Below are 21,872 nucleotides of genomic sequence, written 5' to 3'. Positions count from 1 at the left end.
CCTCTCATAAACAGAGCTGCAATGTGCGTTATGATCTGGATGGTATTTACAACACATCACCGTGCTGTGTGAGCTTTTATTGATATTTCTTGAAATAGATCGACTAAATATAGCATGTAATATCATACACTGCCCTGACAGTCACAACTTTGTGCTGCATCGTCTGACTATCCATATACCGTGTGAATTTCGGTGCTTCTGTTTCTCTGAGATTAAGCAAGCACTTTAAAGGGATGCAAATTGAACTATTATTTATGTGTCAAGAAAATAATTAACCTACCAAAAGATAAAAGCTGGAGGTAAATAAACGAAGAACGTGTTTTGGTGCTAAATTAGTTTGTGTTTGAGTGAATAGGATCCTCCTGTTTGTATTTTAAAGTATAAATACTTCTGAAATTATACATGCGTGTCTGTGCATAGAGCAATATGTGCTTCTTGGGTCCCATTTCTTTGTTTTGAAGCTGGTTTGCAACAAAGAAATGATCAGAAAATAGAGTTTGAACCCTCACATCATAGCCTCTGGTGCGGCTGACAGTCTGCAATATTACATTACACGCTATATTAACTCGATCTATATCAACAAATCTATATCTCAGCCTTAGTCTTCAAATATATATGCAAATCTGCAGTGAAGCTCCTCCCAGCCGAGAGGTGTCTCAGTGGGATGTTATTTATCTCCGATCGGAAAACTCACTAAATACAGCAGCTCTGGAATGTGATAGGCCGGTATTAAACGAGATGTAACCACATGTTGTTTTTCCCTGGTATTAAGTGTATTTGGAGAGCTTTTGGGATTTAGAGCTTATAGATTTGACTGTTTTTCCTAACCTTCCCAAATCCAACCCTTCAGTCCTATGTCCAAACAGTACAGCACATGTATAATTGTAATGTGTGCGGAATACTATTAGGAAACTGAGCTGTAATTGTGTTCTGCTCTCCTCTGCAGATGGAACACCGGCATCGTAAGAAGGAGACCCCTGCACCCGCGAGCACCCACCACTTGTTTGTCCACGTAAAGAGTCTGATGAGCGCCAACCTGGGGGAGGAGCTAGAAGTCTTCTTCCATATTTATGATGGACGGGAGAACCGGCCACTCAGGTATTTACAACGAGAAAATAATACCCCATAAAGAAGCCCATGGTTATAAGGGTATTCCATTTCCTGTAGTGTTCTATAAAGGTGCATGTAAATGGTCTGCAAAGGCTAAAATCCCAAAGTTCCCTCCATAGGGAGTTTCTCTCCCACACACACTGCCTGAAACACCTCCATTTGACTCCTTTGTTTACTTCTTCAACATAGTAATATCCCTATGGCTTAGGGGCGGGACAAATATAAGTGGTTGCCTAGTCACAACAGAGCTGGCCAGATAACCAATCAGAGCAGACTGGGCTCTGGTTTCAGACAGAGGGTGAAAAGAGGAGTTGCAGCACAGGCAGTAAGAGAAAAATAAAGAGCTTTTTGAACATTAAAGCATGGACATATGTCCCAGTAGAGACACTCCATACTAATATGAACCTGGAAATGAGCTTTTAATCTAATGGAGAACTTATGGAAAATGCACCTCATTAATATTCCTAGGTTGAAAACTTTTATCCCTGTGACATGAAGTGAGGTGGCTTTTGTTGTTTCGTACCCTCAAAAGCTATTATGTTTGCTCATGTATCCACATCAATCCATCCATCCATGGCCATGTAAGTGAGGTGGCTCAGTGATTGCAGGGGGGACATTTCAAATGGCTCCTCCCTCTGTCAGGAGGAGTGCTTTAATTATATTCATGAAGATGAATTAAGTGAAAGAGGTTGTTAAAGCGCACTTGGACACATAAAAGTGGGCAAGGCCGTGCTATTTAGCCATATAAAAAGTGTCCTTGCTGTCCACATAAAAGAGCCTATTCCCTCCGGGAGTCTGCGGACGTCACGCGCTCGCATGCACACACAGCAACACACATACAGCAACACACACACACACACACACACACACACACACACACACCCACGACCTCCTGACGGGGTGTCGGCCAAATAAAAGACTGTGTTTAAACTCCCCGGTTTCAGAGTTCAAAGCGGAGAAATTCCATTTCATGTCGCAAACAAGTGAGTTCGTCAGGCAAGGGAAGCGAGTGGGTTGAAATATGAGCTCGGCAACACTGAAACTTCTTTTGATAAGTCACGCTCGTGTTTGACGCTGACTCTCCGCCCCATAGGGTCACATCAGAGGAATAAGGGTGACATTGATGGGACTCATTGTTTGATTATACTTTATCAGCATGCATAGCTCCATTTGTGTGTCTGTTGAAACCCAATACATTATTCATCACATCACTGGCAAAAAATGCAACTTTTGAGTGAACTTGGTTGACCTGAGTTTCTTTTAAACCTTGCATAGAGAGTATTTGGTTTCATCTGTCGTATGAATAACAGCACAGAGGTGATATTATAACAAGTTTAGGGAAAGATAAGTTTAAGCTGCATCTTCAATTTGGCTAAAAATACATATTCCTTCTTAAAACAACACAAAATCTGCACATTATGCCCAAGTGTTCTAAATAGTCTGCAGCTTTTTGTCTAAATGTTTAGCGATAATGATTTTCCAGACGATTCCCAGCCTCTATTTATTTTGTCTAGGTGGGTAATTACTGTAGACTCTAGTGGTATAACATTAAGTTTCACTTGAAGTGAACACGCATTGGAAATGGATTCACTGCTGCTTCTCTCAAACAGAATGAAGAGGGCTTAAGTTGTTAAGCTAAATCATCAGTAAACATGTTGTAAACAATGAAGAAATCTCACAGAAAGTCAACACACACTACAGTACAGCGTAGTTTGCGTTCCTATTGAAACAAAATACAAATAATTAAACAATATAACAACCAACAGATATACAGAGCTCTCCTTTGATGTATTTTGTGTGTCCTGAATGGGCTAATTACATTTTTTTCTTTTTGAGTTTGGGGGAAAGAAGGCAATCTGAGGTCTCAACCATTGTGCCTTTCTGTCTTTGAGGAAAATCTCGCCATGGCAGCTCGCCAACGTTGTCCCTCACTGTCTGGTCACACGCATCAACACAGACACGCACACACATTTGCGCAAGATGCCTGGCGTGGAGCCATTTCAACACTTCCTTCTGTGCCGGTGGTTTCTGTGTGTGTGTCTGTGTGTGTGTATCAGAAACCAGATGGGGGTCCGACCAGTCATCTCAGTACCATGCCAACTGCAGCAGCCCCTGTGCACCATGGGAGCTTCTTTGTGTTGAATACAGGCTCCTTGTCTGGCTATTCCAGCAGGACACATACTGTGGCATACTGTACCATGCTCACACAGGATCGTGTTGCTCTTTCTGCTCCACCGGACATGTGTGTGTTATTACTGTGTGGACAGCAGAGTGTGTTTTTGACAAATGTAATTGGTAGGTTGTGTGTTCCCTACCTGTTCACTCCCCTGTCTTGGCATTTTCCAGTCTTTCCTACGAGGCCTCTAGGGGTAGATTTAGGGGTTTTAATTCGGCGAGGGGGAGGAAAGCAACAGTGGCAGTTAATTTAGCCAGTATTTTACACACCAGGCGCTACCCCATCCCCCCACCGCCCCCTCGTCGGGTGAGTGCACAGCTCCTAACGCAATCATCGATACCAGGAGAGGGAATAGGGAGCGCCGTGCGGTCCCAGAGGGGAGGGGAAATCGGCCATTCATATTATGTTAATGTGACCGGTGATAGAGGGAGATAAGGTCCCACTGGGAGGACACTGGTCCTCTCAGCGTGGCTGATCAACGCGCTGCAGCTGTGAGGGAGAAAACTCAGCGGCAGGGAGCGTAAAAAAACGTGCACGTGTGTCCGTGGTTTGCAGGAGTGGCTGTTAATTGGCAGTTGGGGTTTCAACAATGGAGCACTAATTAGGGTTGGGAGAAAAAAGTGAGCAAGTCTCATGTCTAATGCATAGGAATCCGTCTCCATATGGCTGGATAAATGGCCCGGAAAGTTACAGAGTGCAGCTAATGAGGAACGACGGCATTCAAATCCAATCGACTCATTCCAATACGGGCGATAAAAGGAAAAACTGTACTGAAGGAATACATGTATGAAATATCATGCACATTTATATAATTAATCACGAGGAGTTTAATTAATTCCTACATGGGTGCACACTGCCCTACATACACAAAACACTGAATTACAGTGCAGGAAGCCGCCTCTTATTTACATCATGGCAACTCTAAAGCTCGTGTATTTACAGCTTTTAGTAGCTCAGACTATTATAGAACATCCTAATCCATTGTAGCCATATGTAGTATGAAGTTGTGTAGGATCTGTCGGGGTAAAGTCTGCTCTTGTGTGAATAGGGCTACTGTAGCTTGCCAGAGACTTGGCTCATTGTCAGGCGCTGGTGCATTACAAGGTTTTCTCTCTGCTTATCGGCGGGCTGTGAAAGTCACCTAACTGGATTAGCCCTCCGCTCGCCAGCCAGGATGAGACGAGCCCAGCAGGAGGCCTCCTCTGCCTCTCTTTTAAAGCGTGTGAGTGAGATAGAGACAGAGAGAGGACGGGGTACAAAGAGAATGAAAAGGAGATGTGTGTCCGTCTTTTTTTTGTGTTTTTCGCCCGACATGCACTTCATTTCCTCGCCTGCACGAAGGCGGGGCATTTGAGGCCAGAGTGGTTATTGAAGTTCATTCTGAATTTCATACTCTAAAATTGCACTGTAGAGTACGCGCAAACTATCCAAACTAACTCGGGCAAGCCAGAAAATGTACTTCGTCCACCATGTTGGTCCGAACTGAAATATCGTGCCAACTATTGAACACATTGCCGTAACAGATAAAACACATTTGAATGTATCTAACTCCCAGAAGATGAATCCCAATGACTGTGGTGATTTCCCTGACTTTCCTTCTGTTGTAATGCTGCTAGTGGGATTTCGCTCCTGATTGGGGTCTCAATGTCTCAACAACTATTGGTTAGAGCGACGTTTTCGGTCGGTTTGAAAGCATGTTGTTGCTTCTTTTACTCTGCCTTTAGCTCCATTATGAGGGCATGTGAATGTGTCCAATACTGTTGTGTCAGATTAAGTAGCTGGGAAACTAGAAAAGGCAGTCGGAAAGCCGGCCCTTCGCCAAGGCCAATCCCCTTCAAATGTTAATGGTTTTTTTCGTTGCTCGTTAGCCACCTTTAGCGTAGCAGCGCTTACTGCAAAGTATTTATTTTATAGCCGTATAACGTTAGCTTTTTACTTCTGCCGATTACATATAGACTTCAAGATTCATAATTGGTGTCAATATGATACAATAGGTTAATAGTACCATAAAGCAATGCAAGTCACTGGGCTTATTTTCTGCTATGATCCAAAATCCAAAAGAGAAATCCCATTGCTTTTTGTCAAATGAGTCATTGTGATGTTAACCTCTGGGTCAGGAGCAGGGGTTATGCCAAACAATGTCAAACCAAACATCTCATAGGTCGCAGAACTGTTCCTCGTCATGTACAATAACATGCAGTAGCAACCAAGAAGTTCGGCCTGTGAATCATAAGTGCCATTTTTGTATTTTAAGATTAAAACACGTGCAGGACTGTTTCTCTGACTTTAACCAGCTTCTATCAGGTTCATCTTCCACTTTTCTGTCTTTATTAAATTGCTCATTATGGTGACAGTGTAGCGTTGTCACTACCACATGATTTATGACAACGAGCTTTAAGCAGTTTTAAGATTGACGTTGTACATGTCTTGTTGTAACCCATCCCCGTTTTAGCTGAACTTGCAGTTTCTGGGCTAAAACGTGTACTGGTTGTCGGATATGTTCCTGACATGCTGTGCTGGGGATTTGGTTCAGTAATTCAAGCTTCAGACATCCTTTTCTCTCCCTCCATCCCTCTGTCTCTGCCTGTCTTTCTCCTGCCTTATATTCAGCTCCAGACAGCTCTGGTTTGAAGCCTTTAACTTTGAAGTGTTTTCTCCGGTGCCCACACTTCAGAACTTGACATTTTTGACACTGTCTCTAATCCGTATTCTGTTTCCTGTGAGCCGTGGCTTGGATGCAGTTGTATATGATGACACTCACTCTTTGGCCCATTCATCTCAATGTGTGTTCCTCTCCCTCTGTCTCTCCCCATTTGTACAGTGAAAGGTTCTTTGTCAAGCTGAATAAGAGCGGGTTGCCCAAGTCGCCAGAGAAGACAGAAAGACAATGCACGCTATTTGTGGTGAGTACAAAACATGACTATGGATTTATTGGGAGCAGATTAAAGCTATGTACAGTCAAGTCACGCACAATTACCTTCAAAACTAAGAGCTATGAAGGTAGCATGATTACCATGATTGCTAAAGTGTGTTTTCTTGTTTGTAATTTCAGGATTTGGGAAGCAGTGATCTAAGAAAAGACGTCTACATCGTTGTGCACATCATAAGAATAGGTGGGAGGTTGCTTCTGTATTTTACTACAAGTCTTTTATGTCTCTTGGGCTTTTATAGCACTGCTGAAATGTGTATTTGTGTGTGCAGGGCGGATGGGAGCAGGGGAAAAGAAGAATCTGTGCAGCGTGCAGTACAGACGGCCGTTTGGCTGTGCTGTCATCAGCATTGCGGATCTCCTCACTGCTGACTCCAAGGATGACCATCTGCTCAAGGTTTATGCGTAAGTCCCTGTAAACAACCAGTTTTTCATCATTAAAGTCTCGCGTTTGAAAAGATAGACATAAAGATAGTGGCTCATGATTGGTTTAGTTTGAAATGGCGATTCTGATTTAGTTTCTTCACAGATTCCCTTGTCTGTTCATTATAAAACATTGACTATGAAAGGATTTAGTTTTCTTCATGAACTGCACCAGACATTGTTTTCAAAAACTAGTTTTAAAGGTCCATCATAGCTAATTTTGGACAGGATGCAAAGCATTATGACTTTTTCACTCTAAGATGAACCAGCACATGATATAAGTCATTACCTTGTTAGTTGGTACTCTCCAAGTAAATAATACAGCACTTTACGTTTATGATTTAGAACCTTTTTCTGTTGTAGTTTAAAGCCTCTTGTCTGTTCTCTTTTTTTCTTATAAGTAGAGTGAAACCGCTTTGTGGTCCAACTCAATATACCATCCCCCGAGGGGTAGAAACTGGCCACATACGTTTAGCTGAAAGGAAACACAAACACTTCCTTCATACCTGCAGTAACACCAGAGAGCGTTCAGTCGGATTAGCATTAAAGTTCTGAGCTGAATGTTTTCCAGACAAGACGTCATTTTAAACACTGCAAGAGTTTGTTTTGCACTCCGCCTGCCCTAGTTTAATATTGACAATGAATAAAGGGCTGTTTACGTGAGTCCCACTTATTTATTTAAGTGAAATACACTGTTCATTTAAGTGTAACAATCTAATAAAATAATTTGAGGCTCTCGATTCATCTGGAAACCTTAACGCTTTGGACTTCATGCCAAAAGTTGAAAATCATGTTACAACAAAGTAATAATACAACCAGTCTGTTATACATTTCTTATTACAACACCTCTTATGTATTTGTTTGATCGCCCCACCAAATACAAGTCAATTCTAGTATTTGAAACTTGTGATTAATCATGAGTATGTATGAATTTCCTCCCCTCTCTCCTTTCTGTCTCAGGTGTAACACAGAAAGTGAGTGGCACCAGATCCATGAGAACCTCATCAAAAAGGCCAATTCCAGATACAACCTGTCAGGCTCCAACACAGGTAAGAACCACACGTGTTTCATTGATTTTGCTTCCTCACATTAGACAAGTGGATCTACTAGGTGTCTTTAGAGATGTGGGATTGGTTAACTGTTGATTATATGCAGGCTTGTTTCTTTCACAAAGTAATCCTCTCAGTTGCATCAGCAGTCTGGTACTGTGCAATGTTCAGCTTCTGGTCGGACTGAAGTTCCTCTTTAAGGGAGCTGATCAGTCTTTACAGCGTCCTCTTTGCAGGAAGCCTGCTGTTGCAAATGCACTCGGATGATTTTTATAAATAGCCCACCTCTTACCATACTCAATAACAGCATCAGCAGTTTCCTGTAGCAACAGGAACACTCAGTTCTTTAAACCTCAAAGAAAGGTGAATAGTTTTGTTCTGTAATTCTTTATATCAGACTTAGCCGCTAGAATGAATCCTATTACCAACTTTATGTGCAAACAAAATTCAAGCTGAGGATAAGCTTTTAATTAAGACTCCAACTATATTATCCAATGTGGTGGAGCAGCAGCTTTTTGCATCAAAGGGCAACAGAAAGCAATCAGCAACAGGTCTGAGGAGTCTATTGGATAATGCTCTTGCCAACTCTGCTGCTAGTTTCATAAAGGAAGTATTGATTTTGTGTGGGTTTATTGCATTCTTACATCTCCATCATGCATATTCTTAGAGAAGTAACCTGCTCCGTAGAGAATATTGATAACTGTTTGAGGGAGAAGAGGTTTGTAGAATGTCTGGTATCTGTGAGACTGATCTACTGACTCAGCTCCTCGTCTCACCTTCCCCTCAGAAAACCAATAAATACTCGAGAAGTCACACAACGGCGGGACTTGGAATTCTTGCGATTAATCTTGCATATAGAAGTAATTAAATTGATTGACAGAAAGCCATTATACACAGCGAGCGTTATCCGAGCAGCATCTTCACACTGCAATGCCCCACAGCTTCCAGCTAGAGTCCTATATGATGCTGGTGAACAGATGGAGACGTCAGGGGCAGAGCTGATAAGTACAACAAAGGCTGAATAATTTCTGATAAAGAAGATAAAAATAGAAATTATTACACAACCACTTACTTACCAGTTCCCTTATCTCATTTGAAGCCCAACAACAATCGTTATCACGCTCTTACATCAGCCTTATTCGCAGCTTAAACTGTCGATTTGGTGTTTTAGCAAAGTCTGTTATCAGTTTTTATACAGATGGATATCATTGTTGATGTTCAGACCTTCCTTAGATGACACTTCAGACATGTGGCTTCCTCTGTTAGTGTTTCAAACGTCATAGATGACATTTTCAAGCTTTAATAAGCATTCTGTAATCCCAAACAATTAATCACACTGATTAGGGAGATAACATTACTAGCAGGAAGAAGCATGGTGCCTTACTCTTTTATCAAAGTGGCCCCCATGTGTTTGCTTTCCTTTGACATTAGTATGCACACAGCATACATCATAAGCACATTTAAGGGATTATATCACAGACTCCTGGATGTGAGTTATTGAGGAGCTGTCAGCTCAAGGCATTGATCAAGCTGAACAGCTGATTAGCTTCGGTGTTTCCTCACTCAAAGTGCGGAAGGGAAAAGTTTGTTCTAGAATGAATGAATGAATTTAAGATATTAAGCAGAAAACACAAGGTGTACTTTATCTGCTTTTTTTTTATTTTAAGAGAAAAGTTGATATATGCCACATTTTGAATAACTGTTTTAAATCTACTAGGAGCACCATTCATCTCTCAGGACCAAATTCATTAATTCCTCATCTTGTTGTTGTTGTTGTTGTTGTTGTTGTTGTTGTTGTTGTTGTTCTTCTTCTTCTTCTTCTTCAAACACAAGTTTGGTGTTAATTGTGATAGAAAGGCAATGCAGATGAAACTCAGAGAGACACAGGGAGAGCTGGAACTTGATGGCAAACAGCAACAGTTAACGGCCGGAGAATTAACAAAACATTCGCTGCAGCCGTGAGTTGACACAGCGGTTGCCCGACCAATTCTGAAGACGTCTCACCCTGGTCCTGTGTATTTAGCTGGTTCTGAGAGAATAAACAACATTCCGCAAGATAAAACAGGCAAAGTGAGGAGACAAAACACTGAGAGCGCAGAAGCCCAAGGTTGCAGGCCTGTGCTCAGTGAGGGCAGAAGAAACAGGGTTATAGTTATGGGCGGAGGAAATATATCCCAAACAATAACCCAAAACTAAATCCAGGAAACCGCATATTTGCTCCCTGTATATCCAGAACAGCTGTGCACAGCTTCACTGGCCGGACCTTTACACCGGGTACATCCTTGTCTGAAAAGTCAATTCCTCCCAAAGGGCAATAACTCTACCGCAGAGCAACATAACTGCGGAGATAACACTTGAGCTGCTTGTCTAGCCCTGACACCGAATGTGCCAACTGGAGAGAATATTTCATCTTTAGCAAACAGGTCGGTGTCTCCTCTCCACTTTGTCCCCGTGAAAACGTCCGTGCCGGAGTTATGGAACACCATACATAATTTAAGGGCGACAATTTATTACACTTTGTGTCAGGAGGGCAATTAAACTGAGTGTGCAGTGGTGTGAGATAACGTAAAGTGTGTTTGTGTGTACATCAGTGTTTGTTATTGTGTGTACCTTGCCATATTTGTGTGTGTGTGTGTGTGTGTGTGTGTGTGTGTGTGTGTGTGTGTGTGTGTGTGTGTGTGTGTGTGTGTGTGTGTGTGAGTGTGAGTGTGTGAAGCTGTCCCGCTGTGTGGTTCTCCTTTTAAACAGACCTGGCAGTATGCCATAAGTCTCCTATTAGCATCCAATTAGCAGGGGAGAGACAAATGCAATGCCCTCAAAATATAAAGAACGCTGGGCTGATGGGTAATAAAGAGGCAGGGAGACAGGTATTTTGTTCACATGAGGACTAGTGGCTACCTCATTCTTCTTTACCTGTCTGTTTCAGGGGTCAGGGTGGCTTTTGGGGTAATTCAAAAGACGAGAGAGGGAGATGATGCACGGTGATGTTGATTTCATGTAATCCAAAACAGAAGGGGTTTCATAAGAATCTGGCTCTGCATGAGTCAGGTCACGTAGATAATTCAGCTCCCACCTCCATGCGAGCGTAGGCAGTGACAAAAGAGGCTGCGACAACTCCACTGTTTTGTTTTGAGTTTTATTTTCCTCTGTTTTTGGAGTTGGTGAAGAGGCACACTGGGTGGGCTGAGGGCATCAAAGGTTGAATTTTTAACAGTCAGCTACATGTACTGGAGAGAATAACTATGATGCTGGTTTGCCTAATTGTAGCCCAGCAGTATTTTGTGGAGCCTCGATGTGAGTGTGTGTATAAATGCTAAGGGCTTTATCAACATGAAAGGGCATGCAGATGAGGCCCAGGTAAAAAGAAACCCCCCTAAACATAATGGGACTCTCATTTCAACTGTTACATTTCCCAACATACGACACACTGATGGTCTGTTTGTGTTATCTGTCACAGTTTGTTTTTTGAGATTTTCTTCAAGATTTCAAGCTGTGCACTGCCCCACAAAGCTAAACCACAACACTTTTGGTCAAAGTTCAGACCATCTTCTGATGTTTTACTGTCTGTTTTACTACACGAAAAGTATTACAATATAGAAATGTATAATGTATAACAAAGGGATGTAAACGTTCAGGAACTACAAAAGCCTTAAACCAAGCCAAACCACTGTAACTACACCTATGTAAACACTTGAACCACACCACACTAACTGACGCTAGCTACTGAGCTAGCTTAAGCTTAACCTAAAGCTAAATGTCCTTTTAACACTTTCTCTAGCTGTCATCTGTAATTGAAAGATATCAACTTTAGTTACGTGTGAGGATGGTAGTTTGGGTTGCAGCAGCTAAATTGGATTAGCTAAAACTCCCACTAAAGATAGCTAGCTTAAAGTTAGCAGAGTAGCAGTAGCCACAACCTTTTTAGTTTCAAACACCTTAAATATGGTAATTGTAATGCTATTGAGGTCAATACAAATACTGATAGTGGCTAGAAAGATAGGCCAATGTCACAAATAGCATTAATTTATATGAGCTTGGGGATGTGCTTAATCAAAATAAGTTTATATTCATATCTAAGGAGTGTTAGCATATTAGCATTTTTGCTTTTAAACACTTTTTTTCTTCAACTTCCCAGCCTTTTGGCTGCTCTATGCCTATTGTAATGCAGTGCGATTTGGCATCGTGCTATCTGGTTTGTAAACAAGTCACGTTGCCTTGTTGACTCTCCGTGACTGAAACCTCTCACCGCTAATGAACCGCTTCACCACTGCCTCCCAACTCTCCTGAAAAACATCCACAACAATAATAATAATCATCACCATCATGTCTCTTACACACTCCCTTGCTGTTAAGCTGTTTGTTTATCTGCCTCTCCCTTGTCGTGAGCATTGACAGACACAAGCACGGTGGACATAAGACAAATGTTTATGGAGCTCTAAATACAAGTCGGATTAATTTAGCCCAGCTGACATTTGGAGTTGTTGCGTAAGGATATTGATTTGAGGCAACAGCTTTCCTGTAGGATTTCCTCCTAATAAAACAGAGTTGGGGTGAATCAGAGGCTGTTTGCGTTTTTGGTTCATGTACTGTATGTGGGGGTGTATGCTTCATAACATACATAAGCATTGCTGTTGGTATAACTGTAGTTGTGTGGTTCCACGTGACTGCAATAAAACTGAAAATAGTCCCTTGAGAATGCTATTTTTTCCTTAGCTCCCCATTAAAAGATGGTTTATTGTGTTGGGAACAGGCTCATGATAATAATTCTAGCTTTTTTATTGAGTGGCTTTGCCAAGGGGTAAGGGAGGAAAGATCAAGGCTGTTATATATTTCAGATGTTTAATGTTGTTATTTTTTGTATTCTTTGTTAGGTCTGGCGGTGGCTCTCCAGCTCCTCCACGGTGACATAGAGCAGCTGAGGCGAGAGTACATGGTCCTCTTCACGCGGGGTGTGTCTATCACCAGGAAACTGGGCTTCTCTGATGTCATCATGCCAGGTAGGTCACCATTAACAAGCTCACTGTCAATTCACACTCAAACAAATTGATATTAAGCTTCTACTTCTACTTTTGGTTTCAACAGAGGTTCTGAGTCAGCCGATCTTCTAATGACTTCAGTACTGCAATATTCAATGTATTGCGGACACTTTTGGTGCTTAACTGTGGTGTTTTCCCCACTACACATCCGAGAGGCTATCAAAGAAGTGCTTGCACTGACACACTTGTCTTTCATTTCCTGTTGAAGTTGTTTTTCTTTCCCATGGTGGTTATTCTGACCATTTATTATTGAAATCACTTATCCTATCTATCACATTTGGTGTCAAGGCTAATGTGCATATAGATGACAAACAAATTCACACTGACATTCACACTTTCACAATTTCTGATAGAAAAACCACCCTGGACTGAGCACGGTAGCTCTTTCCCCATAAAGTGCTGCTGAAGACATAAATAAAGCATTGCATTTCCTATTCATTAGACAGGTATACGAAAGTGGGACTTACCAGGCAGCAGGTGTGAATGCACACTCATAAACTGGGGATCAATCCGGAAGAGTCATACATAATGTATTACTATATGAAATGATATGGTACCTCTCTGAGTCTGATGTATCGTCTAATGTTTGTACAGTACTTTGACCTGCCCTTATATCATCTAATGTGGTTGCCTTGGTAACACTTGACAACCTATTGCGCGAGATATTTGAATTCCACTTAAGGTTGCTTTCAGAGAGATAAAATAATAAGGTTGTTCCAGGTAGAAAAGCATCACTTATATAGCTTTCTTCTCTAAGAGACCCTCAGGCTTAGCTTGATAAGGTCTTGTTGCCGTGGAAACAAATGTACAACCACTTGAATGTAAGATGAAATAAAGATGTCAGCATAGACTGTGGAAGAAAGCCTAGAAAGGGAAGAAAAAGGGGTTTGAATTAGCTTTCTGTCTGGACATCAAGGGACTTTTCTCTTCCCACAAAGGAGCCGTTCTTTTAAACAAGTGAGGTATGCTATCTGGTCACACGGATAAAGAGGAACCACGGACTGTGTGTCCCCTAGCACCTCTCTAACACAGATTTATGTGCTCTGTCTTTGTCTCACTACAACCCCTTAAAACTGAGTGCTCTCACACTTCCCGCTGTCAGATTGCCTTTAGGCTAAAGAAACGTCGCCCCTCTTTTTCTGTCTCTCTTCCTGATTTGTATCTGTATTTTTTCCCCATCTCCACTTCCCTTTCTCCTATTGAAAATGCTCCTTATATATTTGCCTTCCACACTCATTGTATGGTGCCACATGTTGCCATGGCTACTGTTGTTGAGAGAAAATCAATGTTGACCCTGGAGAACGAGATATGATGTGCACACACACTACAGAGGTTATATAGAGAAGCAATTTAACCATTTGTGTGACCACTTCCGGGCTGCAGAGGAAACTGGCCTGTCCTCTCGCTTACCCAGAACGCGTTGCAACATTTCCACTCCCCCTACAGCAGGAAATAAATGTGTGCCAGGCTCTGTCATTGTAGATTCAGCTGCAAACATATCAAGAAGATGTAGAATATTACTTCTTGGGATTATTTTCCCTAACAGATTGTAGCACCAGCTTTAGGAAAAGGGTTATTTGTCAGAGTTGTGACACTGAGATAATTGTTTAAGCACTTACATTTACCATGCTGATGTTTTTTATGGCTATTGTTGGATTACTGTGGCAATAGGAGGAAGAACGTTGACACCTTGCTATCTGAAGTTCCTCTTCATTGTGTATTATTCTATTCTATAGTTAACTGTATGCATGTAGAATTAAAAGAAGTCTATTAAAGGGACTTTCTTGAAATTAATTTACATATCCTGGGATTATGAATCTATACAAGAAGGGGGAAAGTGGTGCTATAAATTTAATTACCTCAATGGATGTCAATGGAGTGATTCTTGGTTGGGGCTGAAGAGCGAAAACTCAAATAAATTATACTATTTATAATCTTGGGGTGTGGATGTGTGAAAAAAGGGTGTCTTCCATATATCTATAGCCCATTTCTCATCTCCATATTACACTACGAAAACTCTATTGGTTTGTGTTGCATTGTGGGTAATGTATGCAGCAGCTTTCATGAAAGGAAGATGGAAGTGTGAAATGAAAAGATATATCTGCATCGATTTTCTTTGACAATGTTATACGAGTGCAAAGGTGGAGCGCTTTCCCTCTTGTTACGCTTCTGTAATCAAAGGATGTAGATTTTACAGAACTTACAGGAGATTTCAATCGTGTTTCCTTTGGTGGTGGAAGGTCATAACTCATGCTTAGGCATCACGTCAGCAGAAAATATTTCATTAAATGCCACTAATCCAAATGCTGTCCGCCCGCCTGTCATGAAGCATTAGGGCAACATCTTTCATCAGGCTGCTGAACGATCATTAATAATGCCTGATGCTCTGCATAATCAATGCCTTGTTGGTTTGTTACCTTCCTGTTCCTGCAGGAGAGATGAGGAATGACCTTTACATCACGCTGGAGAAAGGCGAGTTTGAGAAGGGTGGGAAAAGCGTCGCCAGGAACGTAGAGATCACCGTGTACGTGCTGGATATCGATGGACAGGTCCTCAAGGTAACTTTTATTACTCAGCCAAATGTTGTTTACCACAGCTAACCACATGATATTAAATACCTTATTAGAGCCTTTAGTTTAGTATCCCCGTTTGTTTTCCTAATAGCTGGTGTCTTATTTTGGAGCCAAACTCTTCGTTTAAATATGGCTGACCCAGTTGAGAGCTGAGTGTCTCTCCCGTGTTTTGCCCGTTTCTGGTGCAGCGCTGCCACATTCTGCTCCTGTGGTTTCCTGCGCTGCCTCGGCCTTGAACAGAAAATAGATTCAAATATAACCCTGCTGCTACCACATGGCACGCACCCGTCTGACGCACATTAACACACACCATGTCATTCTCACTTTTGCATGTGTGGATATTTTTTTAATACACTCACCTCTTTTCATGTTTGACTCATTAAGTCATTGTGTAATTCAAATCTGCCTAATCCTTAAATCTGGCCTCTCATTTCCTCTCTTCACTTCCTGTTTTTTATTTTCATTCTTCCCCCTTTGACTCTCGTCTTACTCACTCGCTTCTTTCTTTCTGTCTTTCAGAGTCACGTGGCTGCCGGCGCCGGTGAACCAGGTGCTGATGAGTACCACTCTCTGGTGCTGTACCACAACAACAGCCCCCGCTGGGCGGAGCAGATCAAGCTGCCCATCCCGGTAGACATGTTTCGAGGGTCCCACGTCCGCTTTGAGTTCCGACACTGCTCTAGTAAGTTTAAACAGGAGCGTGGATCACCTTTTATATATTAATGAAATCCTTGAGGTTTCTCTTCATGTCAATAATGCAGGGGAGATATGGAGAGGTGCAGGAATGAGTTCTTACCGCTAATTCCGTTAGCATTCTGGCATTTCTGGGTTCCCTCGTGTCCAATGGTTTTTGGAATTAGTTATGGTTTAGATTCCCAAATTAAGGTCTGTGGTTAACAGAAACAAACCACTTATACTTATATAATCCCTGAGGTTTCTATTGAACTAACATGGGGAAGGGGAGATAAAGAGAGGCGCAGGAAGGAATCCTACTCCCTATCTAAATGAGTTAGCATTCTTGCATTTCTGTCAAGGTTGTCAGTGGTTTTTTGAATTCGTTTTTGGTGATTAACACAAGCTAACATTCGACATAACACATTTAATTAAACATCACACTGGTAAAAAGTTCAAGCTTTTACTTGTGTTAAAAATGATGTTTTTTGATGTTGTTTGTTTATTGCATTACACCAGCTATTTACCTCTCAATTCTAAAAAACAATTGAGATATCCCTTTACACTTCATCTATAATAAAGTGGAGTTAATTTGTGGCAATATTTCAAAATTCAATGGAAAAATCCCATTGTTTTTAGTCAAGGAAGCCTTTGCAAAGCTCACTTCCAGGTCAGCCTTAACAATCGTAATGACTGCAACACTCTTTTGTTAGGAAGGAGTAAAAGCACAATAATGCACTTTCCCAGAGAGCCCAGAGGCGGCCGCCATCCCCAAAAAAACACAACGTCCAAGTGAATAAGTGTGCACTTGTTTTTGCCTTTTCATAATTAGTCTACTTTGTCCCAACTTCTCACCTCCTAATGAGGCAAAACTTTAATTACGACCAAAATACTGCGCTCTCTCATCCGCTCCTCCCTCTGTCTGGGCTGCAGAGAGAGGAAGCTGATATTATAATGCCGTTTGCTGCGAGGCTGGGAGGCTGTGTGTCTGTGTGCAGGAGATATGTTAGCCTTATTACTGCTCTCAGGGCTGCCATCGCTACCCAAGGGCTGCACATTAAGAGCCCAATTTCAGCCTGTGGTGACAACGAACTGTATTATACAAACTATTAGGGCTCTCAAACTCAGCGACAACCTGCCTGTAGAAATATGATTAGCAGACACTCAGTTTCAATCAGGGCAAAACGGAAAGCTCCATTTTTAGGAATATGCTTTACAATTCCATCTTGTTTTTGTACTCGGTTATTGTTCTTTTGCTTGTGGGCAGCCATGTTTTGTTCCTAAATGGTGCTTAAAGTGAGCGTCAGCATCCAGTACTCTGTTTTGTTATAGCTGATTGTTTGTTAATAGGTACGCTCTGTCAATTTCCCGTATGAGCAGCTATTTCTTTCTTTCACTAGACGGTTAAAGGAGATTTCTACCTGGTCTGCTAAACTCAGCTAAGCCCGAGTTTCACACAGTACCACTTAATCTTTCCTAATCTCCTAGTGCCCGAGGCGATGAGCTGTTACAGATAAGGAACACCTGTCTGAAAAGAACCACACACAACAAAAAGCTAAAGTTTTTAGTCTTGTAGGCGACAACTTTCTTTGTGGAAACTCCAAATCATAGCATAGCAAGACAGAAATAAGAGCCTGTTCACACACACACACACACACACACAGAAACCCAGGCCTTTTAGATGCTGCTTAAAGTGGTGTGTTGCAATGAAAGGAAACAGAAAACTTCCTACCTCTACACTTCTCACTTCCCGCTGTGCGCAGATTAGCACATTATTGCTAAAGCAGCACTTAAATCGGATTACACATGTTCATGATACAATTTGTACCCAGAGCTTCCGGAAAGCTTCTTAAAAAAACAGCAGCCCGCATTAATCAGGCCCTCGAAGATTTACTTAAAAACATCTTATTTTTGCTCTTGAAAAAGATCTGCAGTGATTTTCTAACCTGAATTATTTGCACTCAAAAGCTTCTTCTTATGCTAGTGCATTTCTACATATCTAACCAATCAATGGACTGATTTTAAACCATTGAATAATGAACACACTACAGACTGAGCATCCGTATATCTTTTTAAACGCATTGCATAACATTGAAAAGAACCAGCATCACAACAATAGTTTTGTTCATTTCACGCAGTATTTTTGACTCATCGCCATGTGTTGTTGTTTGACAGCTAAAGACAAGGGAGAGAAGAAACTGTTTGGTTACTCCTTTGTGCCGCTGATGCAAGAGGACGGCAGGACGCTGCCAGATGGCACCCATGAGCTCATTATCCACAAGGTAAAACCTTCATACCCTCTCCTCAAAGACTTTGAATCACAAGCATGGCATGGAATTGACTTTGTGCTTTACAGGGTGTTCAGACTATGCTTGGTTACTGTACTGCAGTATACAATCAGTTGGATGTGCAATTTCCTCAAATGTGACGCAATAGGAAAGGATAATTGTACTTTTCTCAATGCATTGGTATATCATCAATAGAAAGAGAGTAATATGCATTGTATGAACATTTAAGATACTTGGCTTTTATCAATTTGCCATTTTAAGGCCTTAAAATAAAGACGTTTTGAACTTAGTTTTACTTCAACTTTCCATTTGTCCTTCATATCAAGTCAAATAGTTAACAAATATATACACTGTTGCCCATAACGTTGGAATACATATTTTGTACCTCTTCTCATGAAATAATTGTGACAATGTGATTAATTCTTGATAGATAAAGTGTATATCTTCTCAAAACTGTATTGATCATCTCTTCCAAACACATCAGTGAAAATTAAACCCGAATTAAAAGAGGAATGTGACTGAAAACTAAATTATTTCAGCTTCATGGGTACATTATTATATATATATATGAATAAGGGGAGATACTAGTAAGACTCTGGGAAACTGAATCGCTTCACTGTATTGGAACAGCAGGCCGCTTCCTTTTAATAAATATATCGTCCCAGCAAATATGTCCTTTTCTGATCGATTGGGTCAGGTGTTATTATTATGACTAATATTAGTAAAAGTAATTTCCTCGCTCTTCCATCAATGCCTTCTGGTATTACTCCAAGTAGTGCCACCTTTGGGTCCTTTATTAAATATTGATGGAGCACTTTAATAAGCACCTCTAATTCCTCTTAGCTGAGAGTACGACCAAAGCGTAAGGATATGGTTGCAATAATAAAACAAAATACGATTTCACGGTGGACAGAAAGGAAGAATAGGTCTATCAGTTTGGCAAATTGCAGCTCGTGAACCCACTCCAAATGCGGCCATTGTGTAATAACACTGTTACGGGGCCACGGGCTGCAGAGCAGCTCACAGAGTCCATGAGTCACATCCACTCACGTAACATTTTCAAGCTGCGTGTTTAAACTGAACCGACAGTGTTAACGTCATTTGGATGCATACTCATTTCATTTGAGGAACACTGTCTTTATTTTTATTTAGCATGACCTTCATGTTCGTTTACGTCAGACCTGTTTTTGCAGACACTGTTTTCACACTTTTTGCTTTTGCAAAATCAAAGCAAATAAAATGGCCAGCATCCCCAGTTAAGAGCTACTGTGCTGCGAGACCGTCCTGGGTGTAATTGAGAATAATTGCAGACTACAAGGATTTCCTCAGCTGCAGGCGGAGGGTGTGTGCATAAACCTCAGGCTCTGCAGAGCACAGGGAAGCATGCATACATTTTATTGGCAGCGAGGCAGAACAGTGACCAAAAGCATGATTATCTATCTTCCTGGTGAACTATTTTCAACAAAAAAAACCTCCTTTCTTCGTGTCTTTGTCCAGATTTAGTCCTTTGCCTGTTTTAGAGGACAACCCTGCGTGTTCCCACCGTTGAGAGGGGGGAAAAGGTTTCCGTTTTCATGCCAGATGGAAGTTTCTGAAAAGCTCAATGAAGCTGGCATGGCCTAGTTTCTCCTCAGACCCAAAATAGACACAGTAGAATCAGTCCAAACTGTGTGGTAGTTCAAAGAGGCCTCAGCAGCAGGCATACAGGCAGCATTAAATTCCCCCAAAATAACCGATGTGCGATTAATATAGCTTAATCTCTCTAATATAATTGGCTTACAACCCAAGTTCTGATAATGTATAGAAGTCTAGGAGATTTTTGTATCTTCACTGCCAGGTGAAATGTTTGCTTTTCCTTCTTCCCCTGCGCAGTGTGAGGAGAATACCAGCCTGGCAGAGTGTTCTCGCTACCTCAAGCAGCCGTTCTCCAAGGCCAACCTGCCGTCCAACAACCAGACGCTGAAAGCCCCCAAGGAGTCTTTCTGGATCACCAGCTTCCTCTGCTCCACCAAGCTCACACAAAACGGTAAACTACACCCAGAGATTGACATTGTGAAACTCAAATGCTTGCCCTATTTCGTATTTGATATAGATTGATGTACGTACTGTATAGATAGATATAAATGGGTCTACACAAAGATGTATAGACGGATGGATGTAGATGTAATTATAGATATATAGATAGATGTACTTCCAGATGTATTGATATAGATGAAAGTACATGTACAGTAGATATATAAATAGATGTAGATATGGATGGAAGGGTAGATCGAAATATACGGATAGAAAGATACAGCTGTGTATGGATAGAAAGAGAACATATAGATACATCTTATTACCTTCATGGCTGTTTCTCTGTACTGGCAAGGTGTTTTGTAAAGCACTGTTAGATTACCAATCCATGCTGTAATCCACTATTTATAGACTAGCTGGTACCATGCTTTAGTGCTAGGGTATGTATACTGTAGAACTGTTCATGCCAAAAACTGTGACTTGAAGTGAAATGTGTTATATTTCAGTTTCCAATTGTTGGTTCAGCAGACCCTATCGCTGTTGTACCAGACTTGAAGAACAGTGAAACATAAATCATGTTTAACCTCATTAAGCAGACAGTAGAGTGTATAAACAGAAAGGCTACAGGCACAGTTTGCTTGCAACAGGCTGGTAATTTCCTGTATACGTTTGGTTTTGTTGCTGAATGTATTCAAAAAGTATTGCAGAGTTTTTGATGTCAAAATGTGCTTGACAGATGTGGGAAAATATTTGTCATGCCCTCAAACACAAGCACACACACACACAGATCCGCTGGTGAAAAAAAGTGACACACTTCAGGTTGAACAAAATCTGAAGAGACAGCGAAAACACTTTCTTCTCGAGGCTTATGTTTTATTCATACGCGTGTCTGGGGACCTCAGCTCTGGAAAATGACTTTTTATCCATCCGCACTTGAAAATGTCATCATTTGTTTGGATTCTGTGGAGTTTTGGGGCGATAATTGAAGGGCGGGTTGATGCTTTGCGATTTGCATTATCCTGCATTCCTGTATCTCCTTCATTTTCCTGTTATAGCTCTCTACATTTGCCTCTTTATCCTCTTTCTCCAGGAGACATGCTGGACCTGTTGAAGTGGCGAGCGCACCCCGAGAGGATCAACGACAGCCTCTCGAAGCTGAAGGAGATCGATGGCTCGGAGATTGTCAAAGTAGGTGCACGGAAAATGCGGTCCTCGGGACTGATTTGCTCGCGCTATCCTGGCTTTTGTAGTATTGACTGTTTCTGATTTGATTTCAGCTCATTTTTAAAGGTGAGGTTGAGAAGATGTTCCAGTTCATTTAAAGCTCGCTCTCCCTTTCGTTCAGTTTCTACAGGACACCCTGGATACTCTCTTTGGGATTCTGGATGAAAGCTCTCAGAGATATGGACTCAAGGTGTTCGACTCTTTGGTAAGTTATTTACTCACTTCCTCCTGTCCGGCAGGCTCTCGTAGCATTTTAGAGAAAGATCTGGTGATGTAACACTACAGAGAAACCCATCTCACCCCGGTCACGCTGCACTGCGCCGATAGAGTGATGCCTGTGATCGCTCGCTCTCTCTCTCTCTCTCTCTCTCTCTCTCTG

General features: G+C 41.6%; 1 protein-coding gene across 8 annotated transcripts in view; it reads left to right on the top strand.

The window, feature by feature from the left end:
- Positions 1-21,872, top strand: part of dock4b (dedicator of cytokinesis 4b) — a 105,414-nt gene that overhangs the window by 40,852 nt on the left and 42,690 nt on the right. For all 8 annotated transcript variants that reach the window (XM_063905679.1, XM_063905678.1, XM_063905677.1 and 5 more), the window contains exons 8-19: positions 947-1,098; positions 6,108-6,189; positions 6,339-6,399; positions 6,488-6,620; positions 7,599-7,687; positions 12,559-12,684; positions 15,157-15,281; positions 15,816-15,978; positions 18,144-18,250; positions 20,129-20,282; positions 21,360-21,457; positions 21,615-21,698. In XM_063905679.1, coding sequence (XP_063761749.1) covers positions 947-1,098; positions 6,108-6,189; positions 6,339-6,399; positions 6,488-6,620; positions 7,599-7,687; positions 12,559-12,684; positions 15,157-15,281; positions 15,816-15,978; positions 18,144-18,250; positions 20,129-20,282; positions 21,360-21,457; positions 21,615-21,698 — 1,374 coding nt within the window. The remainder of the gene's footprint in view (positions 1-946; positions 1,099-6,107; positions 6,190-6,338; positions 6,400-6,487; positions 6,621-7,598; positions 7,688-12,558; positions 12,685-15,156; positions 15,282-15,815; positions 15,979-18,143; positions 18,251-20,128; positions 20,283-21,359; positions 21,458-21,614; positions 21,699-21,872) is intronic.

This window comes from Eleginops maclovinus, chromosome 17 (assembly GCF_036324505.1).
Source record: "Eleginops maclovinus isolate JMC-PN-2008 ecotype Puerto Natales chromosome 17, JC_Emac_rtc_rv5, whole genome shotgun sequence".
NCBI lineage: Eukaryota > Metazoa > Chordata > Actinopteri > Perciformes > Eleginopidae > Eleginops > Eleginops maclovinus.
Note: the sequence above shows the minus strand (reverse complement) of the source record. Positions and strands in the feature narration are given on the sequence as shown.